At 32.7% G+C, this 16,304-nt stretch overlaps 2 protein-coding genes across 5 annotated transcripts in view; one reads left to right on the plus strand and one right to left on the minus strand.

Moving 5' to 3' along the window:
- Positions 1 to 12,977, plus strand: part of Shab (Shaker cognate b) — a 46,541-nt gene extending 33,564 nt beyond the window's left edge. For 2 of the 4 annotated variants that reach the window (XM_072899368.1, XM_072899369.1), the window contains 5 exons: positions 1,819 to 2,151; positions 3,335 to 3,568; positions 8,113 to 8,329; positions 8,796 to 9,200; positions 9,893 to 12,977. In XM_072899368.1, the coding sequence (XP_072755469.1) occupies positions 1,819 to 2,151; positions 3,335 to 3,568; positions 8,113 to 8,329; positions 8,796 to 9,200; positions 9,893 to 10,152 (1,449 nt within the window). In that variant the 3' untranslated portion in view covers positions 10,153 to 12,977. Of the gene's footprint in view, positions 1 to 1,818; positions 2,152 to 3,334; positions 3,569 to 5,036; positions 5,227 to 8,112; positions 8,330 to 8,795; positions 9,201 to 9,892 lie in introns of those variants that run through there. The other 2 variants (XR_012047347.1, XR_012047346.1) reach the window with 2 other exon arrangements.
- An 816-nt stretch (positions 12,978 to 13,793) lies between these two features.
- Uvop (ultraviolet-sensitive opsin) lies at positions 13,794 to 16,173 on the minus strand. The gene is made up of 5 exons (XM_072899382.1): positions 15,780 to 16,173; positions 15,311 to 15,526; positions 14,750 to 15,131; positions 14,118 to 14,302; positions 13,794 to 14,040 (listed from the first exon to the last, which is right to left on the minus strand). Exons 1-5 carry the CDS (start codon positions 16,004 to 16,006, stop codon positions 13,938 to 13,940), a joined length of 1,113 nt encoding a protein of 370 aa, XP_072755483.1. The 5' UTR covers positions 16,007 to 16,173; the 3' UTR covers positions 13,794 to 13,937.
- Between the last annotated feature and the right edge of the window lie 131 nt (positions 16,174 to 16,304).

Below are 16,304 nucleotides of genomic sequence, written 5' to 3' on the forward strand. Positions count from 1 at the left end.
TTAATATTAAATTCATATACAATATCAGCACGTATAGAGTGTTTTATGACCGATGTAAATATTTCTGTAAGATGCATTCGAAAGATAAGTTTTGTATAGACATATTTTATTAAAAAATTGAATCGTAAAATATTCGTAATATATTATTACGTACGTGAAATTCCTGAAATATACAATATTATGGTTAAAAAGTTACTTTCTCTTTTTACAGATAAATATATAAAAATATTAAATTACAATACTTCTAACGAAAATACTAAAGACTAAAAGGCTCATAAATAACGAAAATAGATTTATGTGAAATTGATTATCGAAGCAATAATCTCATACAAATTGTTATAATTTTTTCATTTATTTTCTAAAATAATAATTTTTAATGAATGATTCTTTATTCATTTTTTCTGATAAAACTTTCTGAACCATGAAATATACGAATATTTTTTCATCGTAATTCCTGTTATTCTATCAACAAATTTATTTGGGCTAAAAATTTCTTATACATATATTTAAAAAAAAACCTAAAAAATTAATTAATTTAATATCTATTGAATTTGAAGAAATTTTGTGAAATTATATTTTTAAAAACTTAATTTTAGGATAATATTTTATTCTTTATTCAAATTACTTTTAAAGATCAACTAAATATTTTTAAAAAGAATATCATAATCACTTTAGATTCGTCATAAAAAGAAAGAGTATCAAAAAATGTGCGCTTCGCGCGTGTATAGTATTCTTTATATGATAGCACTTACGAAGGACGAGAGACAAGATCAAAGGTGATAAGGTAATCTTTTTTCTGATTATCACACATACACATACACATACACATTATTTTACACACGTATACATGCAATATACGCAAATATGTTCTATGGTACGGCATATGTATTGTCGTGCAATGGAACGTTGCATTTTTTATAAGTATGTACAATTATACCTCTATTATATCTCTCATCACTCACCAGCAACTCGAAGCATGCTTAGAGTGACAACGAGTAGCAGCGCACGGTAGACGTATCAAAAAGACTTAAAGATTGTATCTGTCTCTCCTGCATCCGGTAGGTTAGCTCTGGCAACAGAAAAGTGCTTCAGAAACGAGATCTCAATACGTGATAAAATAGTTAATTTTTCTTCTAGATGTAGATTAAGTAGATGTGTGCGATCATATCGCATATTTTCGGCGCACATTTCGTACACGCGGACGTATAATTCAGGCGAGTATAGTAGATTAGATAGTTGTCTCACACGCCAATCTCTCGCTAGAAAACTATCCTTTCACTTGTAGAAAAAGCACGTCCTTCTGTGGCTTCTTTATTTTTTATTGTCAAACGATCGCTTCGCGAACGTTGCTAATGAGACGAGCGCATTTTCCAATGGATCGACTCTCAGTTCTTGATGACTTTGAATTGACAGCGATTCCTTGCTTTCTTCTGTGTACGCGTGTTCGTATGTATGCGTGTCTGTTATTCTATCTGTAACTTGGATAGAGAAGGAAAATTTAATTGATCCGCATAAACGTTAGTCTAATATTACAAAAGGTGCGTGATAAGACGTCTTTTACATAAATGTCTTTCTAGCATCTTTTAGATTTTAGATTTACATTTATATTGCCTGAGAAATAACAGTTTTTGTGATGAAATCGATTTTAAATGTTCTCGCTTTTTAAGAAGAAAGCTCTAAATTCGAGGACAGAGTCGAGGAAGCTGCGCCTCCCTGCATCAACGTATCATAGAATTTAGACTAATTTAAGCGCGCCGCCTCCAGCACCCTTATCCCTATTCGTATAATCGAGACTTTTCATCCACCTCGTGTTTTTAGGAGTACAAAGACTTCAGCGACGCGGAGAACATAATGCCCCTTGCTACCAGCGACTTTCGTAATCCAGTGTGTCAGGAAATGAGGTCTCTCAGGTTCAATGTTGGGGGCGGCAGCAGCAGCGGGGGCGGCGGCACCGAAAGCGGTGGCGGCGTCGAACAATTAGGTTCGTCACTCGTAGAGCCGAAGATATCGCCCGTTCAACCGTCGGAGATGTTGAGCTTTACGAGGATATACAACGAGCAGGGAAGCTACGCGAAGACGTACAACGAGCAAGGGAGCGTCGACAGTTCCGACACGTACGCGAGCTGTCAAACGCATCCGTCACATTCGCAGGTACGCGAGTCGCGCGAATAATAGCGAGGTCAAACTCGCGCGTGCAGCGTTTAATCGTCACGTGAAAGTCAACACGTGATGCGAGACAATATGAAGCAGATTCGTGTAAAAATATAACATAATACGTACGTCATGTAAACCAGGGCTTCCCCCAACATCGTTCTGCCACGAGATATTGTACTTGTGAATATTTCTTATACAGTGACAACAAATCTTAAAATTATTCTTTAAAAATTACATTTAAATGGTTATTGCGTGCTTCTATCATCTTTGTCTGAATCTATTATCATTCTCTGAATCTGCCATATAAATATTTTATAATATTTCTATGTGTGTTACGATGAGACGTGAAACATACAAGGAAGCACTGATGTAAGCTGTCCCACCTTTAACGCATCACATGTTAATGAATTATTCGGCGAATTCAAAGTTGATTTGCTCTTAATAAATATAGATCTATATTTACTTGTATACGACAGATGATGTTTAATATTGAAAATTAAAGGAAACTTATTTTTTATTTACAAATTCTGTATTAAATGCACCTAATCTTTTTATCGTTATATTACCGCACTTGAAAAAATATCGTTAAGTTGTCAATTTCCCATACAATAATCTTATTCAATTAATTTAAACTGATCAATTAATTTTTAAAATGTCTCTTGACAAAAGTACATAATCATATTGTATGTATGTAGCATCTTACGCGTGGAAAGATTTTTTTTACATTTAATTAATTTATTATGTTTTTGTGACGTGCACGCGTGCGCATAATTCAACAAATAATAATAATAAACATCCAGGTCAACATAACTAAATAAATTAAATAGACATTCAATTAATTTCAAGTGGAATTGTAATTCCCGTGAAACTCTATTGTGTACGCAATGATGTATTTAACGATAAAAATTAAAAATGTGTGCTCTTTTTAATATAATGGTTGTTTATTCAATCTTCGTTATATGCAAAAATATACCCTAAATTCGTCAAGGAATCATTAACATTTGAAAACGATGAAAATGAGATATCCCCCTGCTCGCTTTACTATATATCTAATCTGCTATTACTAGACTAATATAGATTATAGTCGCCTGCACGCGAGAACATTTGTCGCTTCCGCGACGAAGTTACGCTCTATAGAGTCTCAAATCTCGGTCGCGGGACAATCCCTTCGCTTCCGTAGGGCGATCTGACTGAGGAAGCGGACAGCAATCTTTATGTGAATCCTCTGGAAGTAACGGAAAAGTGTGGAACTGGTCGTGTGAAAAAATCTATTTCCGGCGAGGTCGGCCGAAACATCATCACCGATACGTCACCCAGCATCGAATCCCTGAAGGAGATACGGTCTTCTAATGAGGCCAGCAAGGTCAACCTGAATGACATGATACCCAAGCATAGGAAGATAAGGATCCAACAGGTGAGCTCTTTAAGTTTATTTATATAATTTGTTCTGAATAATTAAATCTCTTTTTATTTTGTACTATGTGCGATTATCGATACCAATGAACGAAAATGAAATAAATTAAAGACAACGAAGTGCGACTAGTAAACTATAAAATACGAGCATAATCCCAAACTATCATTATCAGTCACTTTCAGTCTTTTCGATTTCGATTCAAATAGAATAAATGTGATATTGTAATCTCTTTCAATGATAAAGTAATTGTATATTTATTTTTTTAATATGAATTTTTTCCGTAATCATTGTTTTAATTTTCAAAATATTGTCATTGCAAGATATTACGCTGTTACATTTATTCCACATTTTCATAATCATTTCAGTCAACACTGAATATACTTTCGAATAACAGTATACCGCAGAAATTTTTTAATAAAAAGAAAACAATAGAAAAAAAAGAATTAATACAAACAAGAAATTTTTATCAAAATACTTCTTTTTATAGAAAGACTTTTTATTGAATGTAAATGTAATATCAAAATTGCACTACTATGTATATCATCGTATATTGCTAATAGCAAACGGATTTATCTACTTCCACTTATGTATATATAAAAGTAAAGGCAGATTAATCCATTTGCTAATACGATGATATACATAGTGCAATTTTTATATGAAAAGTTATAAACATATGGAAAACAAATGTTTTTTTCTCTTTCTTTCTCTCTTTCTCTCTCGCACACATAATGTTTATTGTAGTACATAAAAAAGATATTTTTTAATACCAATTTTTTTTTAGTAGTACTTTTTTAGCTATAAATGATGGAATATAAAAAGATATTTTACGATTCATATCTCAAGTTACAATGTCTATATCCGTGAGATGTGTATATGTCAAGAACTTATTACATATACATTATGAATTACATTTTTTATTTGAAACTTTTGTATGTATACACAGTTTACAACTTGTAAATAGAATAATATAATACTTTTACAGTATAACGATCTCGATCCTAATAAATTATCTTTTAATATGTATAATAAAAGTAAGAAAAAAAAATTGAAAAATATATTAAATTTCATGTGGTTGTACTAATTCTTTTTTTTCAATTTTAAAATTTCTGCTCCCGATAGGATCTACATCTTCTCTTTAAAAATAGGGCAACTCAAAAAAGCACGCTCTTCTGATTAATATGTATCATTTGATTAAAAATTTTTTTTTAATTGAATTTATCTGCCACGAACGATTTTGCAAGATTTATTAATTAAACTTGCGCAATATCCAATTTGTGACATTTTTATGAGTAAAGTTTTTATTGTTGTGGAAACCGTAATGTGCACATTAAGCAGAGAAAATCTCGTAGTGACACTTTGTGGTGTGTGTCACGTGTCACACTTTTAAAGAGATGGTGCTAGTCACATATTACACCCCATCACGCACGGCCGCACGCACTCATGCGCCGCACCTCGCTGCTTTTTTCAGCCGCAAAAACCACCGAGACTACAAGCGGAGCGCAGTTGAGCGATTGCCACAGGCTATCGTACTTTTCTGAACGCTCCGATGCTCGTCAGAGGGGAAACGCGCGATATCGCACGTTGGCGCTCGGAAACGGAAGTAAGCTCGTTCGCAGCGTGACAGCGTGTTCGTGCGCTTGGCTGGCGACAGATAGCGGGTATCGTTCACCTTGCGTCACGGAACTATCGTCTCAGGGCCAATGGCATGTGCATTATGCCCGATAAAAAGCGTAGAAAAATGAGAGACTTTATCGAACTGACAGTCGATTTTTCTTCACAGCTTAAACTGTTAATTTTCGCACTTTAAACTGAACTCAATTAGGTCAGCATCAAAGTTTTGAATTACACTTTCCACATACAAGAAAATACATCAATGAAGAAATTTACTTCTTTATTAAATTTTAATTTGTTATATTATTGAGAGATTAAATATTGAGAATGGAAGATTAAGTTTGAAGGATAATAATATTTAAAAAAATTTTTGTTACAGAAAAATTGGTGTCAAATTTGGAAAAAATATTTTTCCATTTTTATCTATCGTTCTATTACTGCGCTTTTTACCGGAAAAATTATATATATGAATCGAGAATTCTCATAATTTTTTCCATAGGAAATACAGAGAATGAAGTTAACGGAATTCTCAAGTTACGTCGCAGGATCTGCGTGATTTCAACGATTTGTTATGACAATTTCTTTTTATCAATCAAGCTGCATATTAAATGTTAAATTTTAATTTAACACATTGACACATTTAACATTTTTACCAAATTTTTATAATCGATTTTCTTAATTGATAATAATATTTATACGCATTTTTTATAGACCGCGATACAGTCACCCTTATTAGTGCAATAGTATATATAATGATGCTCGTTTAGAAGTCTAACGATTCAAGCTAATTGTATCTTTAATTTTGAACGAATAATTCGATATTCTTGTGTATTATTAATTTTAATCCGCAGTCTAAATTACGAAACGGAATTAATATGATTTTTGAGTTCAAATTAGTCAGTTTACGTCATCTTATCCCGAATGACTATTTGCCAATCTTTCAGATTAATCCAAAAACTATAAACTAATCAGATATAGTACGCACTAGAGGAATTTATTTTATTGTCAGTTAACTAATTAATATGATCATGTTATTTGGTCTATATGCTCGTCATGTATCGTGTTGTTTACACTACTTACCGTCACAAACAATACTAATTATATCTATATGTAAAATTCTTTTTTTTTTTTAATTTACATTATAAAGCTAATGTGGAAAGAAAACAAAATCTGAGTTAATTCTCTAGAATAATCGTAACACCAACGTATATATATATATATATATACCTCATTAATCATATTCATTAACAATACACATGCATGTATACTCATCTGGTAAACTTTTCATATTGATGTAACCCTCTATTATCCTCTATATCCCATAGCACATTTATATATATTTTTCTTAAGCACCTCATCTAATCCAGAATAGCATGATTAAATTAATATATTATTAGATAATACAAAAGGTATTCAAAAAATGATTGAAACCAAAGTTGGGAAGAAAAAAAAAGCAAGAGAAGATGGAAAAAAAAGAAAAGAAATTATGAATGTTTTCTCTTTTAATATAGAACGATCTTAACATAAAATTATATTTTAAAAATAGGACTTTGTTATATATTTATTTGATCATGAGTCCATTTATTACGTATATATTTTTTTTATCTAGATTTCTATTACGCGAGTTTATCATAAAGATTTAGATTAAAAAAATTTTTTTAATTGTAAAGAACATTTCTACACAAACATTTTCTACATCATTTTTTATATATTTTAATAAACATACACGACTTTACAGCAGTAATCTGTTACAGTTGTATGCATTATATCTCGTAAGCAACTGTTCGTGCTATGTCACGCATCTACCTTGAACTTGAAAATGAACTTTAAACGCTTTAAACAAAACTTACTCGTATAAATATAACCAAGGTTAACTATAATAGCACATAGTTTCCGCGTATAAATATGATAACCAATAAATAAATACAGTTGCGTAAAAAAGTACAAATAATTTATAAACATGATGTGTTTTTGTGTAAATATTAAAAATTCTTTTTATATAAATATGTCGAGCGAATAATTGGAAATTAATTAATTATTTGACGCTTTCTTGGTGATCAATGTTGCATACATTCGTAATCATATAATTAAAATACAACAGAATAATAATGCGACGATTCTTTTGTGGGAGACTATATAATATTAATCGCGTGACAAAATTTAAATTTCTCCGTGATTAAGTAATTATTATATTATATTAGATCACGCTATTGTAATTGAAAACTAAATTATGTTTTTGTCTCTTAATAATTTTAAAAAGCGATTAATATATTTCTCTTTCAAAGCTAGAATATATATTTTGCGATATATTATACGAAGTATATTACTCGTAGTATATTTGTAAAGTAATGAAACTTCCAATTTTGATCCTCAAGTCCTCTTCTTGACCAGGGACATTTGCACTTTCCACAGCTTTTACTGACCTATGTATATATTCTCTAACTTAGATTTTTATTTAAACCGAGCTAATCTTTAATTTTGTTTATTTTTATATCTTACATTAATAATGAAATAAATATTTTGCGACCTTTTTTATAATTAAAGTATTGATAGAAAGCTGTCAATTTTTTTAACCGATCTATCACGCTATATCTGACAATTCCAGCAAATCAAGTATCCTCTCCCTTCAATGTACTTAAAAATGTATTGCACATTAATGTGCATCCTTTTACCACGTTAAATGTCTCGAATTTATTATTTATACAATGATGATTTATGATCATATATATCGCAGATTTATTGCTCTGCTTGTGATCGTGCAATTTTAACGTTTATCTGTCTAACATAAGAATTTTGCGTTTTTATGGCTGAATATGCAGCAGAGAGAATACGAGGCATAATGACTCGTTTCTACTGTTGGCACATTGTTAGATACAAGCCGCAATAGTGAAGTCCAAGTACGTGATATAATCGTCAATCGCAATTGATTGCAGAGTGTAAAGCCACGGGCGCAATTCGTCAGCGATCAGGAAGGCGTGGTAGTGCGTGGTATTCTGAAGGAGGATGCTGCCAAGGAGGACAATAACAATCATTACGGAGGACTGCGCGGTGGCAAACCCTCCACGTTTGTGCCGACGAATCTGGCGTCAGCCACGCGCATCATTAATTATCATTTGTTTGGATCCCTTGGCGGGTCGAAGCACTACACGGGTAAATATTTGATTCTCATTTAATTAGATTTCCCTCTTTTCCCCCTTCTTACTGAACAAACTCAAAAGAGAACTCTGCCCCATTAACGAAACTTGCGTTCATTATTAATTTTTTAATTTTTATTTGATTTTAATTTTCATTCAGATTTTTATTGCCACTCTAATTCAGATTTCTAAAAATTTTTAATGAACAGAAAAATATGCTTATATAATAGAACACAAAAGGCGATCAGAGTTTTTAATTTTTAATGAAACTATACATATATAAAAAAATATATCCCACAAGTTGTGTTTATAGTAAAATTAAATGAACGCTAAAGATCTTCAAAGTTAAATAGTAATGAAAGAAGCTGACGATTCAAATATCTCGTAACCGTTTTATCCTTTTTGCTGGTTTGTTAATCTCCAGTTCTTTTTATCCGATTATTTTCCCGTCGCAAAGCACAACGTAATGAGATCCGTTTCAGGAGCGAGCGCTGAGAGTAAGCTCTCGTTATCGGCGGACTCCATAGATAGCGACGGCACGCCGTTTATGGATCGTCACCGGGTGTCAAAATCGATCCTTAAAAAATCTGACAGCGGCAATAATTACTACAGCAATACCGGCGATTCGGATACCGAGAAGCTGATAACGGACAGCGTGTCCACGACGAGCATGTGTGACAATGAGACGGACGCGTGCGAGTCCAATACAACAGCCAGTATACGCTCGTCGAGAAAACGTCCAGTATCGCCGTTACTTTCGCGACAGGTCCTCGAATCGATATTTCGCACAAATAATAACACTGAGAGGGAGTATACGAGCGGTGAAGGTGACGGGAAAACTGCAATCGCGAGAGCGCCGAAGATTCTATTTAGCGACATCGTGGAAGGTTCGTATGCGAATGTTCTGCAAATTAAAGAGGCAGGTGTGCATATGCAAAATGATCAAAATATTTTAATTTTCTTTTATCTTTAAGAAAAAAATAATTAATTTCCTGAGCATTTTTCAAACTATATAAAATAATTTTAGTCCAAGTATTTAAGAAAACATTAATATATACAATAAAAATAGCATGAAATCGTTTGAAATGCTGTTCTTTAAAATCATGTTTTTCGATCGTTATATATTTTTTTGGAAACTATTGGTCTGATTATCTTTTTTTACAATTTTTCAAAATGAAGAGATTGTTTAATTTAAAGAAATTTTAATTTTATCAAAAGTTATAAGAATGATTAAAATTAAGTAGCTAAATTTTATTTAAATCGTAATTAAAATTCAAGAAGAGCTTTACTTATTGTCAATAGAAAGTATTTGTCAAAATGTTATCAATCATATAAAAAAGAAAGTGAAAAGAATTATTCGGATATATTAACTCAATTAAAAGAAATATAAAGATAAGTAGTTTTGTCACGTGATTTTACAATTTCTTAAATATTCAATAAGCGTAAAAAGAAAAACTTAGAATTAATAGTAAAACAGATCGAAAGAATCTTAAATTTTCTTATACAATTGTTACAATTACTATTTTGAATGATAAGCTCTTCTTAATTAGTCGCTTCTTCATATATATATATATCGCAGAAGAGAAACACGTCCGCAGCGAAGCTGTAGCGGAAAAACAGAACAAAGAGCCAGACGAGCAGCCACGAAAGGCGAAGGTACGCGTGCAAGAAGAGTCGAAGGAAAGTCAGGCCACTACACTGATATTACGTCCTCATAAAACAAGAAAGTCAACGATGACGGAGGAAAAGAGAAGAGCCAAGTCTAGCGGACACGGTTGCACAACTTACAAGAGCTCCGACGCGAATTGTCTTCCTCAGGAATACCGTTTCTCGTCGTAGCTGCTTCCCCCGCTTCCTACGCTATTAGATGCCGCATATAGTTACATCACCGTCGTCTCATCATCATCATCATCATCACCGCCCGACGATCGCAGTCAACGTACTTGCTCCCAAGACCGTGTAATGGCTGTAATCATCTGTGACAGATACCTGACAGGTGCGTTATCCTTAACATCGATTGCACTCTGGTTAGTCTTGATTAATTAACTGTGTAATACACCAATCGTTTTGCTAAAATTAACGCTCAACGTTTTGACCCAGGATTTTTCATTACATAAATATAACGTGGATGAAGAAAAAATAGTTAATTAATCATGATAAAGGTGCAATCAATCTTTAAATATTGCAGAAAGCAACTTACTACGTATATAAGTGTAGGAATCGCGAAATAACTCACACTCAAGGGTTGTTAATGTTTTACCTAATGAATCTGTTGCGAAACGGACAAACAATATAGAACACTAAGACAGTAATTTCCAATTTTACTGTCGCATAGATAATAAGAGGACCCTGACGAGTTCAAAATTTTTAACTTGCGAGATACATAGATAGCTCCTAATTCTGAGCGCGATTTTTTTCCTTCGGTGTAATTTTGGATGAGCAAAAGGATAACTAGAGGAGAGTTTCGTTCGTTTTCATCTTGGATGAGATAACATAATTGACGTTTCAAACTGATTTTAATTGGCTCACTTGGATCCACGTCTATAAAAGCAAAAGTATTTGGGAGCGCGCGACTGGACTGCATCTTTTATCATTACATATTCAACATCATAATTGATGTATAAAATTCTTATACGCTTAGATACACGACTTTCGTGGCCGTTAACCTGCCATTTTTAACGACAATGTGTATCGCGTATGCCTAAATCAAAATCGATATCTATCTCTTCATAAAACTCATGCGATCGTTTAGAATGATAGCAAGTGTTCGCATCTCAAGATGCAGTTGCAGTAGCAATTACATATGCGTATCCTAGACGAACGGAACGGAATATAGAACAAGTATAAATCTTCGCATCGTAGATTTCGCATCGTAGTCTTACCTGAACGAACAAGCGAGTTGTTTGTCTCATTGTCAGTAGCTCGTTGCCGAGATAGATTCGTAAGTTCTCGAAATCGCATCTCGGATTATATTTGCGAGTGTAACTGTCACTTTCACGCCGAAAAATTCTCGCACTTGTGATCGATCGTTTTATCCGTCGAGACCGCATCTCGCGCCGGTTCTTTTGCAACAATCTAAATCGCGCGATGAACGCAACACTCTAGTCTAATTTTAGATGTTTATCGATGGAGTACATATCTGCAACAAGACATTTGTAGTTCATTGTTATTAGTAGTCGTAGGGGTAATATAAAGAGAAGGGTGATAAGCAAGCGTATATTATTAATGCCCGCGTGGCTCGTTGTTATTGCGCCAATGTTCTGTATAAATCGCGCGCCTCGAATATTTTCTACTTACATTCGTAAAAGTCGCTTCCGCTGCGTACACAATTTATGTATATTCCGAATGATTGGTTTCAAGTTGCTGCCTCTGCCTCTTCTTGTAGTTTTTAACAACTGTAAGGGTTGCACGAATGGATTTGAGAAGAGTGTGAGACACCATCGTGAGAAAAGCAGATGAATGAAAAAAAATGTTGAAGGAAATAATTTCCAAATATCTTGAAGCAATCATAAATTGTGTGGTACAGATGTGTATAATGACGTTCCATTCCTCGATACGCTTATCCGTCATGCTTATATTCTTATATAAGTTCAGATGCGCGATATTTTTCTTTTTTTCTGTGATGGATTACGTTCCCTTTTAAGCCCTTGTGTGTTATAAAAAACGTTATAAAAAAAAGGGTTTTTAATTACTAAAGTATACATCATATATATCCTTTTAGATGCTAATTAGAAAAACAAAATTGGAATTATATCTTTCTTATGTTTATTATTAAGATAATTTTATCGAATTTTAAGTATGAATTATTTGCTAAATGTAAACAATTTCCATGTTTCCTGTGCAAATATTTTTAAAACAAATAGAATACGGAATGGAACACAATGTAGGCTATATACGTAATCTTAATGATGATGTTCAATTTAGAGCTTTGAATTTCCATAAGGCTAGCTTTTTAATAAGCTACAAGCTACAGTGATAAATGGAATAAATTACATCTAACTTTTTAATATCTCGTATATTATAAAAAAATATAAACTATATCAAATTTTAAAATCTACACTAATTGTAAGACATCCGTGAATATATTTCTCGAAAAAGAAGAACTTATATTCTCGGAAAAATCGAGATGTTTGATTATTATCGAAGAGGGAAATAACAAGAACATCGAAGCCTTTGAAGAGAGTATGATAAATGCACCAGTCTCTGATTAAAGCACACGACGATTGTGCCAAGCAAGTGATTTCGCGAGACAAAACGCTCTTACCTTTTCACGAGCATTCCGTACATAGTTTGCGTACCTGTTATTCAGAGTCGGATACCTTACGCCGCTTATAGAGAATTTTTAAATAAACGAAATCGATGTCTTCTGCGAGCTAACGTAGTCGAATTTAAGAAGTTCCTAGGGACTGTGTAAAAGAGAAAAGATGGTTTATTATTTATTATTGTAATTGTGTATTAGCGGCAAAAAAAAAACAGCACCATTTAGAGCAGTGAAAATAGTACAAAGGATGTCATCTCGTAGAACGTGCGCGTTACGAGAAAATCGACTGGATGATAATGCTCTTTATGTAATCGTTACGAAAATGCTGTTGTCTTCGTGTTTAATTAAATTACGTTTATGACAGTTGTCGACGCTTACTCAAGGAATTTTAACTGACATTTATTTATGAATGACAACAAACAGATGTGATTCTGGCCACTTTGAAGAACCCCGCCGAATTTTTCTTCGGATTTATAGAATCTATTTATTTTTTTACCTCGACTTCTCTCTTCCATTTTCCACGCTGGCTGTAATGCAGCTGCAATGAATTATCACAATAATGTCGATATATGTTAAGCGCTAGCCATTTTTCGATCGATCGCGTAAATTTTATTTTTTCGGTCTTGTAAGGCCTATTAGTTTTAAGGCTGGTAAAAAGTATAAAAATGAATAAAATTGTAACTTGCTAGTTTTTGTTCCTTATATAGTTGTGGTTTTTCATCGCTCCAGTATTTCCCTTCAGTCTATAATGATTATTTATAATGAATAATATTAGATATTAAACGTACCTTAATCCAAAAAATTTCTGCAACTCTTTTTCTATTCAGAATAAAATTAGTATAAAATTTCGTAGAATCGACGAGATTGTCAGAATCTGAGTATCGCTCTATATTTATCTAAAAATAAACAGGTAGCTTTCCAAATAAAAAGTTTTAAAGCACTTAAAATTTCATGCATACACGGATTAAGATTATGGCAAATCTTAAATTAAAGGGAGATTTATTTATGTAAAAGCATTCATAAAATTGCATTATTTATGCGATTTATTGCATTTTCACTACACATGACCGATACTGTTTCGATATAGGGATAAGTGTCACGCTTTTATATCAATAGTCGTATTTATCATTCATACATAAAGTGAATTAGTTGCAATAGCTGTTATAAATGTTACACTTGTCAAGTTTGCACCGTTTGTTGATGGCAGAATTTATAATTATTTTTTTATTATTATATTTTATTTTATTGTATCAATGCATGATGACGTTTGCTTTTTTTCATAAAAGATACGAATTTCGCGATGACGGTGGCAACTGTGATCACTGACATAATTTTCTCTAACAATAAGTTTTTCGGACGAGATTTAGGACGAGGGTGCGTTCACTACTTCAGTCGTGGTGCTCTGCGTGTCCGCAATTGGCTTCTCTTGCAGTTCTAACCACGGTAATCGTTTTTGAAGTTCCAACCTGTGGAATAACATAATGTTAGAAGGAATATTAAAGTTCCTGATTTATATTAATATAATTATGTTAAATATATTTGCCTGTATCTCGGATGGCTTATAGCATACACATACGGATCCAAGCAAGCCACAAATTTACATGTGCACGCTGGTATCATAGTAATGCCTGGAGTTAATAAGGCTTTATTTCCGAATGCACCGATCATCGCAAGAGCGCCATATGGAGTCCATGAGAGAACGAAAAGAAAGCAAATCGTAATCGCAGCCTACAAAAAAGATACATAATATATGTCATGCAACTTTTTTTTTTAAATGCATGTATTTTAATAAATATGATAAATATAATATGATAAATATAAATAACTAAAATTTTAATCGTTAGAATTTTTATAAAATATACACATCAGGGGTTTTTGAGCAAAAGAATCAGAAAATCATATCAAAATTCTAAAACTTTGCTAATTTCACAGAAATGATTTTCAGAAAAAAAATCATTTTTAAAATTTAATATATAATACTTGTAGACATATTTAAATTTATCTGAATAAATAAAAGTTTGCTAAACATCTGCACAAACAAAATTTCAGTTTTAAAGATAAGTTTGACTTATTAACATTATAGTTTTAAAAAAGTAAAGTTTTGACTTTGAATTTCTTCGAAGATATAATTTGTATAAAAAATTATTTTATTATTATGATTAATTATTATGATACCTTGGCTATTCGTATTTCCGCACTTTGAGCATTCGCATTTGCGTTGCTTCTTAGACTTTCAACGTTCATCTTCTTCGCTTGTTCACGAAGAGCTTTCTCATGACTGACTACGTGACCGACGATTTGACTATAATAATATATGATAAGAGACATTGGTATACAATAGGAAAAGGTGAATATTGTGGCCACGAAGTATCGTATCTCTGGCGTATCTGTCAAATAATCGAAAGAGCAGCTTGTCAAAAAGCCTTCAGGCACGAAACGACCCCAGACGTGCATCAATGGCATCAAGGCCCAAGGAATCGTGTATGTCCAGATGAGCACGATAAGAAGCATCACTTGACCACGTGATAACTTTCCGTCGAGTGGTCGAGCTATAGTACTAATTTTATTTATATTTATATAAATATAAATTATATATCAGTATATGTGCATATGCAATATAGCATTTATTTTAACATATACATGTACATTAAATAGTAATATATATATATATATTATTATGAAATTTTATTAATTAAAAATTTAATATTAATTTTATTTGGAAAGGTTTTCTGATACCTGTATCTATCATATGCAATCGCGGCATTTGTCATAGCGGCTCCAATTCCACTAAGTGCTCCCATACAAGCAAAGATCTGACATCCCATATGACCCGTAGCAAATCCAGTATTAAAGGAATTATATATAAATATTGGAGCCTTAAGCATCATCATGAAATCGCAAAATGCCAAGTTCACCACAAACAAATTCGAGGGAGTTCTCAGCGATTTGGCTCTACATATAAAAGAGATGTCGACATGACTTCTTTAATTTTTAATTATAATATTTTAAATTCTGATATTTTTAATAATAAAAGATATATTAAAGATTACGAGAGAAATCCAATAAATTAGACAAAGAAATATTAAACTTTATTAATTTTTGAATATTTTTCGTATGTTTGTAAAATTGGCACAGTTTATCTATAGTTGAATAGAATTTCTTGCCAAAATATTTAATCATATGTGTATGCGTGTGCAAAACTTACGAAGAGAATATCCATAAAACCAGTCCATTTCCGAGTAGTGCCACAAAAGTGAAGAGTATATACAGAATAGCTAGCAAATAGTGAAGGGAGGGGTTGGGCTCGGGATAGACCAGCCAATGTTCCGGTATGTGGACCAATTCTTCAGCAGGTACGTTCCATCCCAACAACCGTGGTGGTCCTGCTGGCAGAATTCTCGCCTCCCAATGAACGCTTCCGTTGGTATACATATTGCGGTCTGCCAACCCCTCACCTTATTTTACTTTGTATCATTGGAGTTTTTATATGTTTTGCGGATTCAAATCCGCGAAACCTTAATCTATCTAGCTTAAATGGCTTCGAACAGAGGATCAGTCGAGGATTAGCCCCAACTTGCTGATCAACATGCTTTTTATTACATCAGATAGTTATCGAATTGTTTATAGTAGGATTTTCTTATTATTTGATTGCGCGATAGGATTCTTATTTTTGGTTTCTTAAGGAAAAAAGTATCAAAAATAATTTATTTTTTTTAAATTACATAGATGC

This window comes from Anoplolepis gracilipes, chromosome 9, assembly GCF_047496725.1.
Source record: "Anoplolepis gracilipes chromosome 9, ASM4749672v1, whole genome shotgun sequence".
Taxonomy (NCBI): domain Eukaryota; kingdom Metazoa; phylum Arthropoda; class Insecta; order Hymenoptera; family Formicidae; genus Anoplolepis; species Anoplolepis gracilipes.

Excerpts from the sequence above, each read along its gene's own strand:
- Uvop (XM_072899382.1), bottom strand. The coding sequence starts at position 16,006 with ATGTATACCAACGGAAGCGTTCATTGGGAGGCGAGAATTCTGCCAGCA. Across the intron at positions 14,303-14,749 it reads CGGAAATACGAATAGCCAAG|GCTGCGATTACGATTTGCTT; the intron begins GTATCATAATAA and ends TCTTTTTTGTAG. Across the intron at positions 14,041-14,117 it reads ATAAGCCATCCGAGATACAG|GTTGGAACTTCAAAAACGAT; the intron begins GCAAATATATTT and ends GTTATTCCACAG.